General features: G+C 40.1%; 1 protein-coding gene across 6 annotated transcripts in view; it reads right to left on the bottom strand.

The window, feature by feature from the left end:
• Positions 1-23,909, bottom strand: part of ENAH (ENAH actin regulator) — an 88,786-nt gene that overhangs the window by 3,019 nt on the left and 61,858 nt on the right. For 5 of the 6 annotated variants that reach the window (XM_085054690.1, XM_085054692.1, XM_085054691.1 and 2 more), the window contains 10 exons: positions 14,878-15,197; positions 12,872-13,672; positions 10,736-11,043; positions 10,349-10,485; positions 9,904-9,958; positions 9,552-9,600; positions 7,619-7,685; positions 5,114-5,176; positions 2,314-2,392; positions 1,046-1,103 (listed from right to left, as the gene is read on the bottom strand). In XM_085054690.1, coding sequence (XP_084910816.1) covers positions 1,046-1,103; positions 2,314-2,392; positions 5,114-5,176; positions 7,619-7,685; positions 9,552-9,600; positions 9,904-9,958; positions 10,349-10,485; positions 10,736-11,043; positions 12,872-13,672; positions 14,878-15,197 — 1,937 coding nt within the window. The remainder of the gene's footprint in view (positions 1-1,045; positions 1,104-2,313; positions 2,393-5,113; positions 5,177-7,618; positions 7,686-9,551; positions 9,601-9,903; positions 9,959-10,348; positions 10,486-10,735; positions 11,044-12,871; positions 13,673-14,877; positions 15,198-23,909) is intronic. The other variant, XM_085054689.1, reaches the window with a different exon arrangement.

The following is a 23,909-nucleotide window of genomic DNA, read 5'->3' as shown; positions in this document are numbered from 1 at the left end:
CAGAGAGAGAGACACAGAGTTAGCAGACCAGTAACAGTCAGAGTCAAGGCAGGAAGCTGGAACACACAAGTGACCCCTTAAAGAAGGCTCACCCTGCTCTTACACCATGAATAACTACACCTAAGGCAGCTCCATGTGGCTTCAGACAAGTAGCATTATCAACCAGGCATTAGCCTTTTTCTTCCTGTACAATTTACCTTAAAATCTTAATTTTTAGTTCCCACTTCCAGCAAGCCTGTAGCCTTACCTAGTGACAATCACCACCACTGGGATTAGCAAGGAGCATAAGTGTGGGATCATTTATTTTAATTTGTTTGTTTGTTTAAGGGCAGCCTCAGAGCCCTGTTTGCACTGTACTGTTCTAAATGGCCATGGTACAACATAGCACAGCTAAAATACAGGGAGAAGCACTACATTCTCTGTAGTCCCAAATCAGCCAGTTCTTTCTACATCACTTGATTTCATTTGATATTTTACCAGCAATGACATTAGATTAATAACTTTCTTCCTTCCCAAATTAAGTTTGGTACATTCCACAAAGCCAAAACCAAAAAACTGGTCCACCAAGATAGTAAATAATACACAGAGTTTTATTTAATTCCTGACAGGTAGACCTTTAAGATTATGCTTTCTCAATGATTTCCCTTAAGTACAGAAGAACTACATAGGAAAATAACTTTTGTTAAAATAAAAATGAAAACTGTGAAAATTCTTTTATTTGACTCTTATATTACAGACCAAAGAAGTGACTGAAAGCTGGAAGCACAATTCCACTATGAATATGACTACTTTTGAAATATGTACCTCGTCAGCTCTGGATTTAAAAATAACCCAACTACCACCACATGATACCACGGATAACTGCAAATCACTCAAATATAGCATCACTTCAACCACTCTTAAAAGACACTACTTGGTGTCAATGTTCTACTGAAACAAAACCCCCAGCAGAGAAATCATTGAAGCACATCAAGTGTGTTTAAACTCTAAAGCACCTGCAGCTACTCCAAAACTGAGCAGCAGCAGTGAACAGAGCAATACTTACCATCAATGAGCTCTTCCTTTAATTTCGTTAACTCCTTCCTCATTTCATCTAAAATGTCCTAAGATGTGTCAGAAGCATAAATAATAGATTAGCAAACAGATTTGCTTTGCCACCTGTAAATTTCTGTGGAGAGAAATCCAGAATTCTCCCACTACAATCCTTCCCATTAATCCATAACTCTTCTGAAACACATAACCCACCCCTCAGCTTTCTAAGCTAATCCTCAAAACGTAAGGCATCCCCAGAACATTATCAGTGCAGGTATAAGGCAGAAAAAACCTTCCCTAGAAGTCCCACAAATTGATTCCTGTAGAATTTACAAGACGAGAAGGAATGAGAATAAGAAAGCTTTGCTACAGGTGAAATGTGATGTGGAATGCAAAGGAAGGAGCTAACAAAACACCACAAGGCAAGATAGTGTTAGAAGAAAAAGAAAATAACAAAGGGTAATCAAGATGTCAAGGTCTCAGTCCCAGTGGAATGTGAGGGAATGAAGGCAACAGAGTGAACTGCTGTCCCTGCTTGCTGTTTTTTCCACCCTTTCCTCTAAGTTCCTCCAGAACCTCTCACCAGGGCAGAAGCCACTCTAGAACTGCCTATTGAGCCAGGAGCCAATCCAGAACCAACCAGAACTGATCCACAACCCAATCTAAAGCCAACCACTGCATGGGCACATGGTCTAGAAGCAACTAAAAGTGGCTCTAGAACCACCCCCCCAGCTGCAACCTGCACCAGAATCTCATTCCCCACTTGGGGATGGGCTCATTGGTCCAAACACCACATGAAGATCTTCACCTTCAGCTCCACAATTCCCACAGGAGCCCTCTGCTCTTGGCCTGGATAGCTACACAAAAGGCAGCTTCCCCCACCAAACTTGTGACCACATTTAGGGATACTAAAACGTGGTGACACTTGCTCTGCTAGAGCTGCTCCAAGGGCTTGTTGCTTGTTTGGGCACAGAGAAGAGAAGGAAAGGTTTCCCAGGCAAACTAATTTCCCAGTTCCATCTGTGGTGTCAACACCATCCTGTGTGTGCTGCCTAATGCAAAAGCAGGAACTGTGAGAAAATAATGGGTCTCTCTAAGCCACCATCCTACAGCTCCACCTCCTAAGAATACTGACACATGCCTGGGGAAAAATAAAGACTAGTAATTACTAAATCATTAAGTTTGGAACTGACTAACAAAACAGTTAAAATTGGTATTGGACAGCTGCAAGTCCTTCTACCCAACTTATAAAGTCATCTATTAAACGCATTATACACATACCTGCTTCAATCTGTCATAATCTAGACCTTCTGACTGTACTCCGTTGGCACTGGGCTGTCCCGTTGGTGTAGATTTTGGTCTGCAGCACAAAAATACATCCAGGAGTTACTGGTTGCTCATTATTACAGGATACACAGGACTTCCCTGTCAAAGTTACCAACATTTATCTACCAAAAACATAGTGAAGAATCGGAATGGAAAAAAAAATATTGGGAGTGGGAGGGTGGGAAAATCAAGCAGACCCAAAATACCACACAGAGTAGAAAGCAACAACCAAGAATGTTTTCCACACGCTGGAAATATTAATTACCATAGGAGTTATTAGTCCAAAACAAGAACTTTCAAAGCAGCAGACAGATTTCACTGTCAGTGGTTTCTGATTTCTTCGTAATTGGCATAAAAAGCTGAATGCCTTCAAATGTCAAGTACTTTCCTTTTTCAACTGCATACTCATCCAAGAGAGGCTCTCCCAAGGAAGCACTCCCACTAACTAATGACTGCATGTTGATGCTGACTGTAGGAATGCTGAGCAATCACCCTCGGGGATTTTCAATAGTTGACAGACCCAAGCCATGTTATCCAACTCCTTTGCAACCTAGATTATTCCATCAGTTGCTTTCTAAAGCTACTGAAAGCAAATACTGTAATAGCAGCAAGATTTATCAGATGATACTTGAGAGGAAGTTCTGGTGTTTTGGACTATGTCATGTTTGATGTTTACTTATGCAATACTCTCTTTTAGACATGAAAAACTTGCTCACCCAGATCAGCTTGCATTTTTAACACAGGTTCCAAAAGAAGTAGGTTTCCTGCCTTCCCACTTCTCTTTCCTGATCTCCTCTTTTATGCAATTCATAAATTGCATAAAAGGTAATTCAGAGTCATGTAGTTACTACAGCTATGAGCAGAGACTCACAGAGTGTGGATGCTCACAGCAGGAATACCAAAACAGTTCTCCAAAGCAGGGAAGGATGGGTGCATGTGGGACAAAGAGGGAGGAATGTTCTGCTGCTCTTAAACACATAAATTATCCTATTACACTGGTTTTGTTCAGTAAGAGCTGAATGAACCTCACACTGGACTGTCTTGATGACTTTTACAACCTGACAGGACTATTTTCTGATTTGCTAGCCAAAGGAGCAAATCACTCAAAATGTGGCTCCCTACAGAAAAGGGTGCACACATCAAAATGTTGGTTTAATACTTCTTCCCTTGGGATCACAAACCTCAGTTGTCACAGCTGCAAAGACTTAAGTCCACATGGTTTAAATGTAAATTCCCACAGAGAAATTGCTAATTACTATTGCCTGAAACACACCAAAATTAAACACACAATCCACTGAGTAAGACAGAAGATGAAATATTGAGTAACTTGACAGAGAAAGAAGCTGGAAAACAGAATTCACCTTGCAACCACCAGAGAAACTACTATGTGCACTAATGCTATGAAGGCAAACCACAGTTTAGGATCTTTTACAAAATTCTTTGTGTTACAGTGCTCGGTTCAGTATGGAAGAAATTCCTTGCTCAAAAACATCATCAAATGAGATCTTTGGCAATTGCTGTTTCATCCTGTATCTGGTATTTAGAGAGTTACTTGCAGTTTACACCTCAAATTGTGAGCCCTGACTTACTCCAGGCAGAACAGTTGAGCTTTTTAGATTCTTCATATATATTTCTGATCATTTCCACTGACTACAGCTTTGTTCCCCATACACCTTGGTATCACAGCATTTATCCAACATTGAGAATGTTTTCCCTTTTTGTTTTCCAAAATGCAAGACATTCTTAATTCAAATATTGAAACACCACAATCAGCAAACTAGATAATTTCTAATCTCAGGGAAATCTAGTTGTCTTCCTCCCCAGATGATGCTATTTTTCCCTTCTCCAGCTAGCTCAGAAGAAAGATTTAAAGGTGAATGCAGTTGCCATTAAGGAAAACATTAACTATTGAAATTCAGTGATTAAAACTTCCCAGCCATTCAATCCCAAGATGGCTAAAGAGCTCTCCCGTGTGGTTTTTCATAGCATTGCCTAACAGGACAGTGAGGCAACTCTGACAGTCCCTAACACACCTTAAATTAAGCATGCAAAGTAAAGGTTTTATTCATGCCAACATGCAGAATACATCACCCAAGATAAGTAGCTAAAAGGGGAACTTTTCATACAAAAAGATTAAGTAACCACCACAATGAGTACCTTCATGGGAAACAAAGCTGGAATTTGACTAATTCTGAGGGGCTTTGTAACACATTTACCTCTGCAAAGCTCTCAGAACCTGAAGGATTTCAATACCAATACTTTGTGACCACCACTAGAGAGTGAAACTCAGATCTACAGCAAAAAAACACACTTTAACTTGGGAATATGTTCCAAATAGAAACATTAGTTTATGTTTTAAAAATCTTTAAACAAAAAGCAGGTGTGAAAATCTGGAAAATTAATTGCTGTTCCTGTGTATCTAAACTTACAGTTTCGAAAACCTGCTCCTCAAAACACTGCAAATAGTTTGCTAAATCCTGGCATATTCAACAGGAATGTGTATCTTTGCAGGTGGAGACTGCCAGGAAACCAGTATATAATATGAACTCACATCTGGTTCTTAAGCCCTCTCAATTTGCCTTTAACACAATCTGCTTTTAAGCAGTCCAAAAACGGACTCAACTGGACCAAAAAAAAAGTGAAAGGGAACCTGGTAGTTAGTGCATGTGGTGATTACCAACCCATGTAGAAAAAGTCCAACCCTGAACTGGTCAGAGGGGTTATTAGGAAGTCTCAAATCCCAACAGGATGATACCTGTTTAATGAATCATAGAACCTGTTTTCAGAAGCAAGCAGATTTTTCCATGGAGATTCCCGTCTACTAAGGGGAGAAACACTACCTTAAAAAGCTATAATAGGTCTTCATTTTGTTCAGTTTAAGCACATGGGGTTTCACTAGATCCAAGAGTGGTACTTGAACGTTTCAGGAAATATTATAAGCAGACAGCTTAAGTCTTTTCAGTTTGCTACAAAACGGCCTGATTTTAGACAGGACACTAATTTACTTTAAAATACTTAGAACATTCATTCTGAATAACAACAACTGCACTGTCTAACTCCGTGGAAGCTCTGAAGAGAAAATTTTGCTGACTTGCCAGCTGCTTAAGCCTGCTTTGCCTAATCCCTGTAAGTGACTCATATCCTCCCTGCAGAGGTCAGGAGCAGGTTCTCCAGCCCCTCCAGGTGAAAAAGATCCCCTTCTGGCAAACACAGTATTCGTGTTTCAAATTGCAGCTCCCCTTGACTAACTCACTCAAAGGAAGCTAGTTTAACAAGCTGCTTGCTGAGATAGACTTGGCAAGTTGGCAAATGTAGAGAATTAAGAAAAATACAGAGATATTCAAGAGAATATTCAAGAGACTTCTACTAACACCTTCTCTTTCTCAGTCCGTGAAATTTTCCTCATCCTGGCAGAGCAACCTGTCAACACTGACTAGAAAACTGTATCAGCAGGCCTAAAGTACGTGCTGTGGCACCTTCCAGCAGGTTATGACAGCACTGGGAAAGAATACTGACACTAAATAAACACAGAATTCTTATTTTGGAAGCTCTTTTAGAGTATATACCCAGGGAAGCTCACATCAAGTTAAATTCTATCAACATTTTCCACTGGATGAATGAAGACAAAAGCTTGATGGAGAGAGTGTCTCAATACATCTAAGAGTGATTTCAAAAATCCTCTGTACTCCTCTAGGTCAGAAAACATTTTTAAGCAGACCTCAGCAACCTCTGAATTCCACCAGTTGAACAAAGATCAGTGAAACTGGATGCATGAAACAGTTTACAAAGACCTACTGCCGTAGAAGCATGTAGAATCAAGACTTAAGAATATTCCAGACTCCCCAAAAGAGTCTGACAGAGAGTTGCCCTATTTATTAATCCCTTTACCCTATGGATACGCAACTGAAGAAAGTATCTATAGCCAAAGGGCCAGGTCAGCAACTGTCTTCCACAGTATGAAATCAAAAATGCTCTTTAGGAATCCGTCCACTGATTATTTCTGTGACAAGCTCCCCCTAAATGCCACCTTTGGAAGCAGATCAACACAAGAGGCCTTGGTTAAAGCAGGTCAGACCTATTGGGGATGAGGGGGAAGAGGGCAGGGAAAAGTCAAGGCCAAGGGTAATGCAGTGTTTTGTTGCACTGGCAGTGTAGCAGGGAGAACATCACCACCAATGGCACCTGCTCTTTGACAAAAAACAAAGCAAGCAACCAAAAAACCAAGGCTGCAGACACCTTAAATGCCTGGATTTATTCTGAAAGACAGACACAGATGATGATACGGACTGAGAGTTTTTAGTGTTGCATTTTTACCATGAAGGACCTCAATGGCAACCTCAACTACAAGTGAGGCCACAGTTGGTTTCAATACTCTGATCACCAAATCTTGTATAGCTGTTTCCAACAGACCAGACTTTTAACGAGAATTCAAGTAATTTCAAACATAGCATTCTCAAGTTTAACACATACTTTTATTTTCTCCCAAGAAATTCAGGTAACTTTTTCATATTATCAGATGTCAGAACCCTTTAACCTCTGTATACACAATATACAGGAATTCTAAATGAACCACAAACCTTCTGCTTAAAGTAAATGACAATTCACCTCCAAAAAATTGCTAAAGCAGCCACTTCACTCACTGAAATGCTCACCAAAACACTCTCTGCCTACCAAAATTCCAGCTGACAAGTTAGCGAAGACTTGTTGATGGACTGAAGGATGTACAATATTTCTACACTTCTTTAGGATGGACTTTCTTAGATTGGTATGAGACAGCTACTGAAAATTGTCACAGAATCAAATCTTACCAAGATGGCTTAAATACCCAGACAGCCATTCTAAGACTAGCACAGAAATAGAAAGGAGAACACCTATTCACAGATTTAATACTGAATATGTGAATTACAGCATTGAATTTGGTTTCCTCTCACAGGAAATTTCAGACATCAAATAAAGAATTAAACATTGCTGAAGGCAAATACGCACCTTATTAATTCAAGTTATACATCAGCAATTGTTAAACTTTTTTGGGTATAACTTTAGATTTTACTGTCAAAAATTTCACTTATTAGCATTCTACAGAAGTGACTCTTCATTCTGATTTAAAACTGCCGAAAGCTGTTTCACAGCAGCAATTTTAAAGCCATACATTTTGCTTTTAAAACTATTAAGGTGATCTTTCCTGTTTTAATCCAGTATCTTTAGCAGCATGTGCAACAGCAAATGTAAGGCAAACACAGCTAGTACAAAAGGGGAGTACCTGGAGATAACAGGTGACTTGCTTCCATTCACTGTGTTTGTCCTTTCCCAAGGCTTTCTTGTTAGTTCTGGAAAACAGAGTGAAGAGATTAAAAACAGTCCTTTTCTGTTCATTGTGTAATTTATGCAAGGAGACTTGAAGTACTGGAATTCTGGAACTGTAACCAGTCAGCTTCAAATATTTGAGGAATAAGTTTTTAAGCTGAAGGAGTTTTACTAAACTGTTAATGATATAAAACTAATTCAGTGCCAGTTTCAGTGAAGTGACAGCAGGTATGATACAACCTGACACAACCAGAGTATCTTTCAGCAACAAGGGATTTGTTTCCATTCCTTACAATCTGCACAAGTTAAAACAGTCTTTCTGTAGTGTGGATTGTTATTACTTGCTATCATTACTTACTTAGGACTTCAATGTGCCACTGATCTTATCAGTCTTGATTTCAGATTTGGAGTTTGTTTGGCATGTTCCCTTTCTCTCATACTGCTCAGCTCTGCTAAGCTGGGCAAGCAGAGAGGCAGAAAAGCCCTTTCAGAGTCTCATATTGACCAGAAAATTCTGTGGGATGCAGCTGGATACGGAGAAGAATATCTAAATTGCAGAGGATTGCCAGCTTAGTCTGTGACCCAGCCAACTACAGGATGCTCATGCTAGTAAATAAGCCTTAAACTTAATTTTATAAACCAGTCCTCAGGACTTGTCCTCCCATAGGAGTTTTTACCAGGATTTTAGCTGTATCTACAAAACAGAGAAACTTCTGCTGTGGCTGTATCTTGCTCAAGGATGCTAAGCATTCCTCTTAGAACACTTTAAAAACATGTTCCAGTGATGAGGCTCAGCATCACCAGAGCATCTCAAAGCAAGGAATGAAGTGAAATTTCTGCATTGGAAGGAAATGGTCAAATTCTGAATGCATTTGACATTTTTAACAGGTTTGATGAGGCTTCTTATCACCAATTAAAGGAACAACTTCCACTGGTTTTAATTTCCCTCTTTTGGGCCTATATTATTAGAAGTGTTCCAAAAGCAGTCATTTCCCTAAGGCTAATGTCCCAGCTGTGTTTAACAGGATGAAGCAGACTCCTAAGAAGAGAGAAATAAAAAGGGTGTGTGTGTGGAAACACTTGATTTGTATTATGTCATTTTTTGCCTTGCACTGATTTCTTTAGATGAGTGGCTGCATCTCAGTACTAAGTTTTCCAGTTATTTCCATCTGGACCCACACAACTCCTAGCACACCTTTTTATTCCACAGCCAGGTGTCACCTGGGTTTTGTTCACACTACAGCAGTGGTTTTCAATAGCAATGCCTGCACATCATCAAGTGGTTGAATCATCTAGAGGAGAAGTGTACACATGGACAAGCAATCAAGAGAGAAAGCTAGAACAGACTGAACACTGGTATATTCATTATCCAGTTATTTCCTTTCTGCTTCCACTGCCTTTAGGGATGACAAACTGCAGGTTATCTGGCACATCCTTCCCCTTTTGCAGGCATGTACTGAGAGGTGGCTGGGGAAACTGAGGGTACAACAAGGTACTAACAAAGGACAGGAAAAAGTCTTGAGTGTCTCGAGAGACAATAATTTACAGCATGAATACAAATGTAAGCTGACAATACATCCTGGCCAACTGCAGAATCTGTAAGTTTTCCTTACTGACTGCAGCAGAGTTGTTGGTTATGCAGTTCTAAACTCTGCCTCTTCAGCAGAGGGATCATGGGCAAAGAATTTCAACACTCTGCACTTATATTCTTTATTCACTTTTGTTCTTTTCATCCACCATCTTCTGAACCAGAACCCATTCTACATCTTAATTCCAGGCTGTAATCATGGGAGAAGAGGCAGGCTCCAAAATTCAGCGGAGCTGAACAAGATTTGTCACTAGATTTTAGCATTACACAGTCCCAGAGTTCACAAACCTGAGCTACTTACCAGGTGTGCTTGTTGAAGAAACCTTAGAAGATGAAGACTCTGAGTCTTCCTGATTAAAAGGGAGAAGAGAGGGAAAAGGGAGAGATAAGAGAGGGAGAAAAAAAAAATCTTTATAATCTGTTAGATTCACAAGAGTCAATATCATCTGTTTGAATATTTATTTCACTTTTATATATATTTTAAATGGTTCTGCTCAGTTGTATGTAGACAACATGCAAGCTCTTCACTAAGTAGTGGTTATGTGTGTGTATAAACATATAATAAAGTATAAATAATCTCTTGGAGACCAGTGGAATCTCTCTGATAATCCCTGTATTGAGCAACATGAATTAGACAAAATTTCTCAACTCACGGTTTTATCTTCTTTCTGCTCTGGTTCTGTTGATCCCTTTTCAGCAATTCTTCTCCTGTAAGCAGAAACAGAAGTTACCAACCTGATCATGGCTTTAATATGGAAGAATGTTGTTTACAGCAATTAAGGACTCATGCAGCTTAATATGTAGGTAATTGAAAATTAGTGTTTTAAGAAGTACTTTCAAAATACCTTCAAAGGCAAAGCCCTCCTGCCAAAGCACCTGTGCAATTTGAAGTCTGTATCCCCTGCCCTACTGCTGCACAAAGACTTACACAGAAGTACTGGACTGAAAATAAAAATGGCTATTCATGAAACATGATCAACCTCCCAAAGCAGCCACAAGCCAATGTCTATTTGATCCTCAGCCATCTGCAAACAGGCACCCCAAACCCCACCTGTGTGATGACTAAGCAGCTGAAGCAGAGCAGGAACAGCTCCTCACCTCCTGGCCAGCAGGGCACTCATTTCTTCCATCAACCCACTGCCTCCCAAGGGAAGGGGTCCATTTCCACGGCCACCGTCTGTTTTAGATGAAGCAGAGCCTCCTCCTCCTCCACTTGAACTGGAGGAGTCTTCACCCTTCAGAGTGCACAAAACAACAGCAGATGTGCCAACAGAATGAGAGCTGACTTGGTGAAACCAGCAAAGTTCACATGCAGGAAAGACACGACTGCATAAGGAATGGGATGGGCTGGCTGCACATCCCATAACCTTTCTTTCATAATGAATTAAGCCTACCCCAAATGTCTTGATATTGCTATTAACCTTCAACAAAAGGTGGAACCAGGGAACAAGATTAATTGGAACAAGAAACCAGAGTTATATTTACCCGTGAGACTTTCCTAAGTTTGGCTCCAGCAAGTGCAGCTGCTAGTCCAGTTAAAGGACGATTATCCTCGGACACGAATCCTGCTGAAAATCCAGAGGCTGGCAGGGGGGGAGCAGGAGGTGGCAGGGGAACGGGAGGGACTTGGCTGGGAAGTGGAGGAGGCGGCGGTGGCGGCGGCGGAGGCCCCGAAGGTGGGAGTGGAGGAGGTGGTGGTGGGCCAGGAGGAGGTGGGGCTGCTACTGAAGACTGAGCTGGGCCAGAGGGCAGGGGAGGTGGAGGAGGAGGTGCAGGTGGTCCTGGGACAACACCTAGAGTCAAAGAGAAAACAAACAGAATACATTAAGGGTTTAGAAAACAGAGGTCTTGCTTCCACTGAAATGGTGGCTCTTTTGCTCAGTGTATGAGACATTAAAACTGGTAAGATACTGGGCAAGAAAACACTGCAAATTTCAGCAGGAGAGAAGCATTCTTATTCAAGGTACTAAAAGTATTACATAGTATGCTGTGAGAGATCAGACAGTTCCAGAGACATTTAAATGAAACCCCTCCAGTCAGAGTCTGTGCTGCAACCAAGAACAACTTTACACCAGGAAACAGGCAAAGAGTAAAGTCAGGCATGAGCATCTTAGCAGGAGGAACACTAGGGTGTGCTCACATGGTGCTGAACAGTGACATTTCATTGTCTTAACAAGCACTAACACATCATCCAAACATCTGAACCCTTGAACTGCTCAAGTTCCAATGCTAATTTCTAAGCTGTATGTAAATCTTTCCTTTAAAAAAATTCCAGCAATCAACTTTTGTAATTTAATACAAACACTAATTAGTGAGTTAGAAGACTGACATATTTCAAGCTGATGGGAAGAAGCTCTTCTATTTTTAATCTATCATTCTTTTACTGCTTTGAATTCACATTGTTATCCAAATACAGAATGTGTTTTGAAAAATGATTATTTTGATGATCACTGTGTTGATATTATTATAAGAATAGTTTAAGAAATTGTGACTTAGGCAACAGCTCCACACCTCCACAGATCCTACCCCTCTCTCACCCAAACTGCCATAAGGCACTAAAAATTCTGCACAACTACCTTAAACAATCTCTAAAGGCAGGAATTTCATGTATGAGTCTTCCTGGCTTCCTACTCTGCTAACCACTGCATAAATTTAAAAGCTTTTTAAACTCTCTTGGCATCACTCACTGTCCAAGTGCACACTTTTATTCCATACTAGAAGTGAGGCCATTCACTCTATCTCCACTCCATCCCAAAGCAGCTCACACCTTCATTTAAGACAGGAAGATATAAACAGGATCCATTCTGCATGGTTTGTGTGTGATGAAGCCACAGGGTACCCCTCTGAATCACCCAGGAGCCCCTCTGCCCCCACCTTTAGAGCTACTGCAGAGTTCTGTACAAAGACCTAAATCTATTAAATCAGCCTATATCCATTAAATCAATATAAAAGCAGGATTCAGGTTAACAAACACATTTATGCCCATGTAAAATGCAGTTCTATGTTGGTGGAGTGTTCATAAAAGCTGTCACCTACTTAATCCAACTTTTTCTCTAACATCTTCTTAGCTACACTGGTAAAATACTACAGAAAGATCTGTCTCTCTATATATACATACACATATTTATATGTGTACACAGCCACGTATCAAACTACAACCACTGTATTTTGGTTGTCCACAAAGAAAAGCTGTAGGTGTTACATACTACTTTCTAAATTTCAGTAATTCCAGACTTAGGATCATTTACATGTCCAAAGCCACACATATGCTCTTCCACGTTGGCTGCCATTCTGAACCTAATGACGCTGCCTGGTAACACCACATTCCAAATAAACCAACAGTGCAAGGTTTACCAAGCAAGAGCTTGACAAAGTGTTCTCAACAGGTGAGCTCTTAAATTAGAATTTTACTTATGACAGGCCACAGAACACCAGCTCTGAGGCACAGAGCTTCCACGTTTCCCTTACCCCGGTTTTCCAAGCAGTATTTGGCTGTGGCATTAAGATCACTGCAGCTTTGGAAGCACTGTGTTAACTCCTGGGGCAGCTGGGGGCTCTGACCCCCAGGGCTCTGCCTGCAGCCCTGCTTAGTGCATTAGTAGCAATAACAGAAAGCCTTACCCTGCTGGGTCGGAGGTTCAACCGGCTGAGAGGCTGCCTGCAAGACTGGCTCAGAAGCAGAGGAGTCTCCCAGCACAGAGTTTAGAGAGTTCTCAACAGAGGCAGGGGTAGCTGCAGAGGGAGAAGGGAGAACACTAGGCTTGGATGAGGGAGTCGAGGCATTCGGGGAGTTGGGAGAAGGAGAAGCTTGAGGTCCAGAGAGTGACAGAGGCGGAAAGGAAGGCAGTGGGGGGGGAGGAGGTGGCGGAGGCGGCGTTGGACCTGAGGTAGAAGGTGAAGGAACCGGATAAGCCAGGTTTTCGGGAAGCCCGTTAGGAGCCGTGGGAGACGTGGACATTTGGGTCACCGGATTGGACGCCGACACTGGCAGGACAGGTCTGGGACCAGCAGCTTTGCCTGGAGGACTGCTGATCATGACTGGAGGAGACGGGGGCAGGGGGGCAAAACTGGGCGCGGACCAGGCAACGGGCTTGGTGCTGGGAGGCAGAGTCGCCACGGCACTGACGGGAGAGGGGGGCCGAGAACTTTTGTTCAGCTGACGAGGAACCGTAGCGTAATGGGGGAGAACGGGGTGGAAAGCTGAGCCTAAGGATGTAGCAAAACGTGATGCAGAGTGCCTTAGAGGCGGTGTAGGGGGAGTGGAAGTCGGTGGTGCAGAAGTCACTACAGCGTACTCCGGTGTGGCCTCTGCCATTGGTGCTGAGACTGCTTTTGCATATGATGGAGGAGGTGCTGAAGGAGGCTGGCAACTGGAGTATTCAGGAAGTGGAGTGCTATACGGGGAGTTGTCGAAAGATGGAGCTGGACAGAAGATGGAAAGCAGCAGCAAAGGCAGGATAAAAAAAGGAGAAAGAGAAAAAGGGAGCTAATGAAGCAACAAAACCAGCATTCAAACAAAATGTAAAAATGTAGACTACAGTTAGTACCAGAGGATTAGGCACAAGTGAAAATACTGTTAGGAAAGTTTTACATATTATCAACAGCTGCTTTTAAATTTTATCAACACTTTTTGTGCCAACATTTGAATTTACGAGTACATTCTAGAGAAAGTTTTCTCAAATCCCATCTGTGAGATGGATTAGATATAGGGTTGAGCAATCAGTCTTTTACCAGCTTTTCTCTTCTTGTTTGGTTGCAAACTGCAAGTGAGTGTAGTGATCTTAACATTCGTTTCAGCTCCACTAATAAAACTCTTACCACAGGCAGCAAGTGTCATCTTTCTATTCCCCAGAAAAAGCTCCATCGCCAATATTGAAAGTACTGGGAATAAAACTACCAGTAAAATCCTCTGCTCTAAAATGACTTACACAGTATTCCTTGACTTTCACCATGAGCTGACTTATGCAAATTGAGTTTGTGACTGAAGACCAACCAAGCACTTGACAAATGTTCCATTATATTACCAAAATGAGAAAGCTTTCAGTTATCACTGGATACATTTCCGCAGGCAGTGCATTATCTTATCTACAAATACATACAACACTGAAATGTTACTACAATGATAAATTAAGCAAGACTTCTTACTGGAAAGCATTTCTCACACTATTACCTTGCCTTATACAGGAACATACCTTCTATGTTAACACACTTGACCTGAAATACTTTAGGGTTTTTTCCCAAATTATGCAATGAGAATACATTTGTTGAATAGAGCAAACAGCAGTAAGGTATTTAGAAAGTTTAACTCATTCCACTTTAACCAATGTTGGAGGTGCCCAACATGATTCAAATTCTTCCAAGCAATCACAGAGTATGGCAATGGAGTGAGCGAATAGAGCAAAAAATTTATTTCAGACTTAATGGAAAATTATGACAGGAAAGTCAAAGCTCTTGGACTTCTTGCCATAAAAAAGAAGGGAAGGAATTCCAGCAAAACAAAGCCTGAAATACTGACTGTTGTTACACAGCTGTACTCACTGCCCTTTGTTGGTTCTCTCCCACTCCATCACCCAAACACATAAAGAGTAGTCTGGTGGTTGAACACACTCGGGTTTTCAAATTCTTACCAGCATTTGAAATTCTTCTCTCTCTTTCCCATTCCAATTGTTCCCTTTCCAACTGCTCTTGCCGTTCTCTCTCTTGCCTCTCCCGTTCCAGCCGTTCCAGTCTCTCCCGGTCCTGCCTCTCCTTCTCTTGTCTCTCCCTCTCTAGGCGCTCTTGCCGTTCCCTTTCTTGCCGTTCTCTCTCCAGTTGCTCCTGCTCCAGGCGCTCTCTTTCAAGTCTTTCCCTTTCTAGCCTCTCTCTCTCCAGCCTCTCCCGTTCCATTCGTTCACGATCCAGCCTCTCCCGTTCCAGCTCCTTTTGCCTCTGTTGCTCTTGCAACTGTCTGCAATTGTGAGAAAAGGAAAAAGACTAAGCTGCAAAGTGAAAACCAAAAATATCACACAACTGTTAAGAGGACAAGGAGATAAACTAATCAACAATCTCGGCACCAGCGAGAACAAAAGCACAGCATTTGTACCTACGTGGAAGTCTTAATTTTAACATGTCATTTTTCTGAGCTGGATAATAGTTTTATTATGGTTACAGTAAAAAGAATCCCATATCCAATTTCCTCTTAACTAATAGAACATTCTGAGAGACAGCCTTCAAGAGGTAAGAATAGAAAGCTGATGCTGCTAATTTACTAACTGATACAATCTTCCCAGTTTGGGATATGGAGTTACATTTGTTCTTTGCATGGTATTTTATACTCAAAGCAGTGAATAGAAGTACAGTGAAACAGTAGTAACACAAATACTCAAATATAAAAACCAACCCCAAAATAGATTTCGGTTTTTGGATTAATTAGTCAGGTAGCATTTATCCAAATTTTACAGAAACATTAAAATACACACGTGTCCATCCCTACTTACATAGTACCACACACACACAACTCAACTGGCAACAACATGAGAACACCCTGAAGGCACAGGAAAACTGGACATGGTCAAAAAAATCCAGGGTGCAGCAGCCAAAGAAACACTACAGAGAGCTGGCAGGGTTTCCAGCTCATGGGAGTCTTTGCAAAGCAAAGCAGAGAGGGGGAAGACATGAAGAGGAGGAAAACAAGTAAAAGCCAGGCAGTGGAAATACCCTAAGGGTAAGAAGAAACCTTGCAAAATTCTCTGCCAAAGCCACTGGGTTGGCTGAAAGGACTTTCCTGAAAAAAAAAATATAGTGGGAAAAGCTATATACCACCTTTTAGATCCTTTCTTCTCAACTTGTTTTACATTTTCTTTAGGGTTTTTTGGGGCTTTTTTTAACAGGTATATCTTCCTAGTTGGTTAAAATACAGCTTTTTGATTTTTTAAAGCTTTTTCATCTCTTGGGGATAACTCACTGGTAAAACAAAAATTAGGCACATCTTCCTCCCAGATGTGGCCAGTATGTTCCTGTCAGCATGTAACACTGAAAATGTTGCTAGTTGTTATTCTTTATTTGAATTTGTTTCCAAAAAAAATTTTTAACAGTTAGAAAGAAAATTTTTCTATAAAGCACACAGCCATTTTTTCTGCCATGTTTCAGATGCAAACTGACGACAAACCAACAAATATGAAGCACAGCCAGCTCTTAACCTAAAGCAAAAAAACCCAAATAAGTTCCACTTATGCACAACAAAACGACTTTTCCCCTACTGAACATGTTACCCATCATCCTCAGAAGCAGCAAGATAATTCTGTTCCTTTACCAGTTCTTCCCTCAGCCATATAACAAAGCTGTAAAAGCAGTCACCACAAAATTAGAGCTGCAACTCAGTTTGTTAAATGCCTGATTTTTACAGTCTGAAGTCTACTAAAAGGTCTGGTGATTGACCCATACGTATTTGGAACCAGTAAAGGACTTCTATAAAATATAAAGAGAATATAACATAAACCACAGAAAATTTAAGCCCTAAGAGATATTAAAAATATTTTTGTCATTACAGTTTTGCTTGCTGTGTACTGTACAAACCTGATTTTACTATGTGGTCTTTTTTCCCCTCAGATAAAATCTACTATTAGAGGAGAACAGGGTTTTCATCAAGACTAACGTCAGCTTGGTCATGTTAATTTTTTTTTTTTTGTAAAGGAGAGGTGGATGCACGTTTGTATCTAAAAGGCTATTCAGAGCAGAAGACAACACTGACAGACTCCAAAGCAGATTTGTTTATTTTCATCATTCTTTTGCATTCATTTGCCAGAAATGAGCATTTTCTACCTAGAAATGTACCCTCTATTCTTCCTAAAATGAAAATGAAGATATGGCATTTGGGATCACAAACATTTCATGTTACATTTAGTTTATAATACTGGAAGGTATCAATTCCCTCGGTTTAACAACACATCAAGCAACTGCCAGAAATTTTCTTTTGCTTAAGTTCTTAATTTCTTTACAGAAATAGAAGCTCAATATAGGTCACTTCTCACACAAGGGCAGCATTGCCAAGGCTGTTTTGCAATAAGCCATACCAAGAGCTCTGCCACTTCATATTTCCATAAGCAACCTGGAAAAGAAACAGCAAGGTGCTCATCATAAAGCTCCTTAATAATATTAAGTTATTTAGGGTAGCAAGGATGATGGCTGATTATGAAGAACTACTGATGGATCTTCTAATTCCAACTAACCTGGGAATAAAATTGGCAAATAAAACTCAACTGAGGTGAAGCAGGGCAGACAGTGAGAAATATCTGCTAAGTTAATATACAAAGCACTGGACTTTGAGTTGCCCATTGACTCAGGAGTGAGATATTAGGGTTACAACAGGCAGTCCTACAACAACATCCATTCATTGGTGTGACCTGTTCAAAACCATCAACCAGATGCTACACATCAAGAAAGGATTACAGAGCAGTACAGAAACAGCACCATCCTGCCTCACAACCCCTGCATCCCTGTTCCCACCTCAGAAGGGGGAGAACAGCAGAACTGAAAAGGTTCAAAGAGCAGCAACACTATGATCAAAGTTACCAAATGCTTTCCATTTAAAAATAATTTAAAAAGCAGGAATTCTGCATTCTGGGCAAGACAACTGGAGCTCTACAAAATCCTGAGTGATGAGGACACCCCTTTACAACAGCTGGGAGGAAAGATTTGATGCAACTAATGAAAGCAAAGCTCAAAAGAAAAGAGCAGCTCTGCACATCAGGCAGATGAGCTATGGAGTTATTTGCCAGAGTGATTTAAAGAAAGAGTAGGAAAAAGCTCACAGAGAAAAAAAAACCAAACCAGCCACCATAGGAAGTCATTTAAAAACCAGAAATGCATCATGCACAAGAAGCTGTTGAATCAAGGAATGCTCAGAGGATGGGAAAGCAGCATAGGGAAGTATTCCAGGCGTTTGTCCTGGCCAAGAAGGGTTTGTGTCATAACAAAATGCATTTAAGTGTTTAAACTTAATCTGAGGCAAAAACTATTTCAATTGGCAATGAACACTATCAAACTGTATTGACTATCTAATAAGATTTAGATGAAAGACAGTGAGAGAGCCACTTTCATCCACACAAGACCTGAATTAAAAAGTACTCATTATGTAGTAAGTATTGAGTGATTCAGTATTTTTTTTTGTAAAAGAATCCTCATTTTCCATTTCTTCAGGAAATGAAAGGAGTAAAGCCAGAATCTTTTGCAGTAAACAACGTAGAGCACTTTGCTTGCAATAAATACACATGCTTGACCAAGAGAGGGCAGCAAAATACCTTGCAAGCATGTCTTATATATGAGATTAAATACACCGTTGTTGAGACTAATTTCTCATTATATGTCACTGAAGCATCCCTTTATCAACAAAGAAAAACAAAATAAAACAAAACAAAACAAGCAAACAAAAAACCCAACCAAAAACCATACCTCACAACTCACTACATTTCTACCATCATTTTAATAATTTTAATAAACCTTTTGCATAGCAAACCAAAAGGTGCACAGGTCAGAAGGTCAGTATGACAGTAATGCAACCAAGTTGCTTTAACACAACTTAATGAGTGAGGATGAATTCCATAAACTACACACTAGAGCTTAGCAAGTGTTACAGTTGTAGCTTAAAAAGATTAAAACCACATTTGATTTTTTTTCAAATTGCATTAAATCCCTCTGGTTTTGTTTAGCTAGCACTAGATAGTATAATTTTATTTTAAATGTTGTCAGAGACAAAAATTATATTAGGCAAAAGCATTAGCAGATTAAGGAGAGTCATCACATATCAATTAAAGTATATCTGAATGTCAAGACTGAAGTACATCTGAATCTCAAGAACCCTTTGAAAGCAATACCTGAAAAATCATTCAGCCTTAGAAAGCACAGGACAACTTCTGAAAAAGCTAAAGTGATACTCAAAATGCCCCAGAAAGTTGTCTTGTAGTGAAATGCTCATTCTGCAAAGGCAATGTGATTATTCCGACTATTTCAGAAGTGTGAATTACTAAATCTAAGAGCTAATTTACATGAAATTGCTGAGACTGCTGTAAAACTGTACATGTCAGTCACACACAAAGTACTGTTACTCATGTTTAGATTCAGAGTCAACTTCAGCATCTCAGAATAGCTGCTGGCTTTATCACAGAGACTATTCATGACACTTTCTTTGTGGATTTTAATTAGCTTTGTGTCAAAAGCATCTTGGGAAACTTCACTTTGGGGTGTTTTGGAGGAGGTACTTGATTATTTTTTTGTGATGCTGTTTATAAATTATCTTGCTTTAACATTGCATCAGCTTTAAAATTATTTCCCCTCTTGCCCTTATACTTTTGCCCAGTTAAGGAGATACTGGGAGATACTGTCAGAGGATAAAGAAAGAATCGTATTTACAATACTAACTTGTGACTTAATATGAGCATTAATCCTGCAGTTCTTTAGGCATCCAAGCAGCAGGAGCATGACTACATTCTTGAAATAACACATGGAGGAAAAAAATGCAGTGAGCAGAATTAAGCACACACCATTGCATCCCTGCTGAAAAAAAATCCCCCCACATTCTGTGAGGGTGAAAGTGTTTAGAATTTCTCTTACATGACAACTGCAAAATAGAATTGCAGTTAATTTACTTACCTAGGTACACACAAAGCCTTCCTGGCTTGCTCTTGATCATAAAAGGGAATAACAATTAAGAAGACCTGCTGTCTCAGCTCCTGTTATTATATGAAATGAGCCAACACCACACGCACACTGAGATCACTCCCCATTTAGCAAAAGTAGCACCACTTCATTCAAAACTCAGTGTGTGTGATGGGTAACTAGGAAGCTATCTCAAATTAATACTATCCATTATTTTCTGATCTGTACTGGGGAGGGGGAAGGGAACAGGTGGGAACTTCAGCTCCTCAAGGTGAATGACAGAGACCCTCTTGTCCTTTTGCTAAAGACCTCAACACAGTAAATCAAAAGAACAGAGTCCTCAGTTAATTCTCTCAAAATATGGCCATTGCCATATAGGTTGAAGGGAAGACAAAGATCTCAACTAAATTAAGAAACTTCAGTGTTTACTGGTAAAACAACATTCTGTTTCAGAGCAGAGGGAAACTGTCCTTTTCTGGAACACTTTTCACATCCAAGCCTCCATATCTTGATCACCTGCAGCAGAGTTATTGCATTTGTGGAAAGACTCCTTCCACCAGAGCAGGGATGCCTTGAAACATTAAGAAATTCCCATTGTGTCAAAACCCAGAACTTCTATCACAAGGGCACCAAGAGAAAAAAACTTCTGAGTAACAAAACCAGAGCTGAAACAGTTTGCAAAAGCAAAGAGGTGCCTGCTCTGGCAGGTCACCTTGTTTCCTCAAGTGGAAGTTGTGCTCTACATTCACATAAATCTTCAGGATTCTAACACTAGCTTGCTTTGCTCTTGGCTGTGAGATCAAGCCATTAAATTTTTTCCTAAAAAGATGATAGGAAACTGCATGGAGAAGCCTATATATCAACCTGAATAACAGAGTTCAGCCACAGACCTGGAAGGCTTCTTGTCACAAAGCCAGATACATTAAAAACAAAAGTAATTCCATGAACAGTACAAAGGTGTCTTTCCATCAAATCCAAATTGGGCAGGCACTGAGCTGATACACATTCCAAGATGAACAGAAACTTATTTGAAGTATTTAATTTTAAAACTCACTGTAGAAAACAAAGATCCAAGACAAAGCCTGCAGAAAACAAAATATCTTGAGGAACAGACCTGACAGAAGTAATTGCTGCATTGAATGAAGAGGTCAGCTGCAGGCAGATAATACATAATATTTGACAGCTGTTAGTCATCATTTATGAACACACCAATTTCATATTTCATTCTTTCTTGGCAGAAAAACTGTGTGTCAAAGGAGGGCATCAAATCACTCAGAAAGATCAATACGAATACTATGCCTGTTTTGTCTGCCTAAAGATACAAGGAGAACAAGGATAATGGGGGAGAAAAACAAAATTACTAATGTATATTGAAAGAAGACACCAAAAACCATCACTTGAGTAATTACAAAACAACATGGACTTAAAATTGAGGGGAGATTTTCTGCATCCCCATGGTGTTTTTTGCTTTTTTTGAAAAGTAAGTTTTTTGCTTGTGCTGTTACTTATTCTGAAACAAAAAGGTGGGGCAGAAGAGAGACACAAGGATGACACCCAGAAGGCAACATGAAGATTGCCAGACTATTGCTGCCTTAAAATATTGCAGCAATATTCTGCACTTACTGTTCTGAAAGTTCCCATTAAGACATGCTGAATAAGAAACCAAATGGGATTACAAGAAAGTAGTCAACAGTGTATGTCTTCCTTTCTGTGCTTCACTGGGGTTTTTTGAAGTTTTATAAACAAGAAATCTAGGAATAACTGTACTATGCTGAAGTTCTAAAAGTAAATGTATCGTATCAGCTACAATTAAACCTGGGTTCATCCTTCCAAGCCAACAGAGCTGTTCAACCTGGAGTCTCAGTGTACCCAGGCTCTCGGGTAACTCCAAGCTCCTCTAACTGCCTCAAACGATGAACAAGACAGCAATGTTTTGAGTTTTATTCTCAAACGCTGTTAGCCCCAGCATGTGGGCACAGATAGCATTATCTAATCCAACAGTCACTCCTTACTAGAATACATCTCACATGATGGTTCTCCTCCTCCCACCACTGAGTCACTGCAACAAACAGAGCAGCTGGCTGCAAACAGGCTACACAATGTCTGGCTGAGCCACGGGCACAGCACCAGATGCAGGCTGACCTCAGCTCCATCTGAAGCACGCTGTGCTCTACAGAAGAGCAGCCACCTTGTGATCACAAGGAACTGCTTGCACTCTCTGGACATCAATAGAAGTAGATATAGACACAGACAACCTACTTTATTGCTGTTGAAACTGTTTACAGGGAAAAAAAAGCTTCGATATGTTATTTTTAACTTAGCTCCCAGCTTGATTTTTAATAGTTTAATCCTCTGATCATCTTCTGCACAAGTTCAGAAAAGTGTGTCTGTTATGGCCCTTCAAATTTGCAGGAACTTATCTGAATAATAAAAAATGGAGCATCAACATTAAACTTGCTCTCCCATCTTTAATATTAAATATTTATTCATCACTCCAAAATTCAGCATTTACCACAGAGCTCACTCTCCTGCATGGTCACGCAAACCTACTGAACACATCTCTCTGTGCCTACACATTATGTACCATGGAATGAACACACACCACCCCCCAAATTTCATAATTCATTTACAAAGAGAAAATACATCCTCATCTTGGAAATTTGCAATCTGTATTGACATCAAACACAGGCAGCCTCCACAGAGACTGAGAACCTTCATAAATAAAAAGTACACGGATGCACCAACAACAAACTCAGCAGAAGTGATCAATATTTAACCTCTTTGCATCTTCCTAAGCAATCTCAACTGCATAAACTTCACTTTGTATTATCTAAACTAAACTCTTGCTCTAAAATTCTTACCAAGTTAGCTTTATTTTTTGTCAAGTGCTAGACAGTCAGGACAGTTTCTACCTCAGCATAATGCACATGGTGTCACAGAAACCCAGACAAGACCTAGCCAGCTTGGTACAATGAGCAAGAAACAGAGGCTCAGAAGATCTGCAAAGGCTGACTGTTAGAGACCAGAGGTTTCTGAACTGAGTTTATGTCAATGCTCTGGAACTGACAATTACTGCCAGTCTGAACAGTGCTGTGGACCTTTGCAGCAGTGAGAGGGGAGACTGTTTCAAATCATGGTTTGTTTTTTTTCAAATTGTATCACATTTGCATTTAACAGAATGCAAAATTACAAAGGTATTTAACTGACTACATGCATCATGATTTTTAAATACTACATAAATCTAGGTCCTTATAGCTATTTCCAATGTTCAGGCAGCTTTGTCTTGATCAGCCACCATATAACATTTCCAATGTCCATTTGATCTTCCCTGGACACTAGTATGGTCTAGAAGTTGTTGGTTTTCCCCTCTAAAAACAGAACACTTACTATGAACTCTCATTCTACTTTGATCATCAAAATTTGCAGTATCATCCAGCTCTTCCTGCTCTCCTTCATTGTCACATTTCTCAGCTTGTATCAGGAGCAAGGACTTGCTTTGTTCAGCTAAACACCAAAACAAATTTGAGTGTTCCTAGTCCCAAATTGATGCACTGATGCCTATTCTTGTGCTCCTCACACTTCCACAGCAACCCTCCTCTCTTCCACATTACTCAGGAAATTCCTTCTTGGCAGCTGTCAAATGCTTTACCAAAGCCCAGGAACAGCCTTTCTTCTTTTGAAAAAAAAAAAAATTTAGCTGGGTCCAGTTTACTGTCCTATGTTTTATCTATTACCAAAGTCAAACTAACAGCCTTTCATGTCCTTGATCAAAAGGGATTTAAGGTTTAAGAAGAAGCTTTTATGTTATAACTGAAAATGCATTAGCTGCAAGTAATAAGAAGTAGGTTTTACTAGTCAGGCAAAAATTAGTAGCCAGCCACCATGATAAAGACATGAAGAGACAACCACAAACCTGAAATGTATTAAATAGAGGAATTCTAATAGACAAAGGAATCTATTAATACTCTTGGATCAAACCTCATTAAGCCTAATTTTCCTCATCTCAATCTGTTTAATATATTATCTA

This window comes from Lichenostomus cassidix, chromosome 3 (genome assembly GCF_008360975.1).
Source record: "Lichenostomus cassidix isolate B80296 chromosome 3, HeHo_3.0, whole genome shotgun sequence".
Lineage (NCBI taxonomy): Eukaryota > Metazoa > Chordata > Aves > Passeriformes > Meliphagidae > Lichenostomus > Lichenostomus cassidix.
The sequence above is the reverse complement of the archived record's forward strand: the minus strand, read 5'-3'. Positions and strand labels throughout refer to the sequence as shown.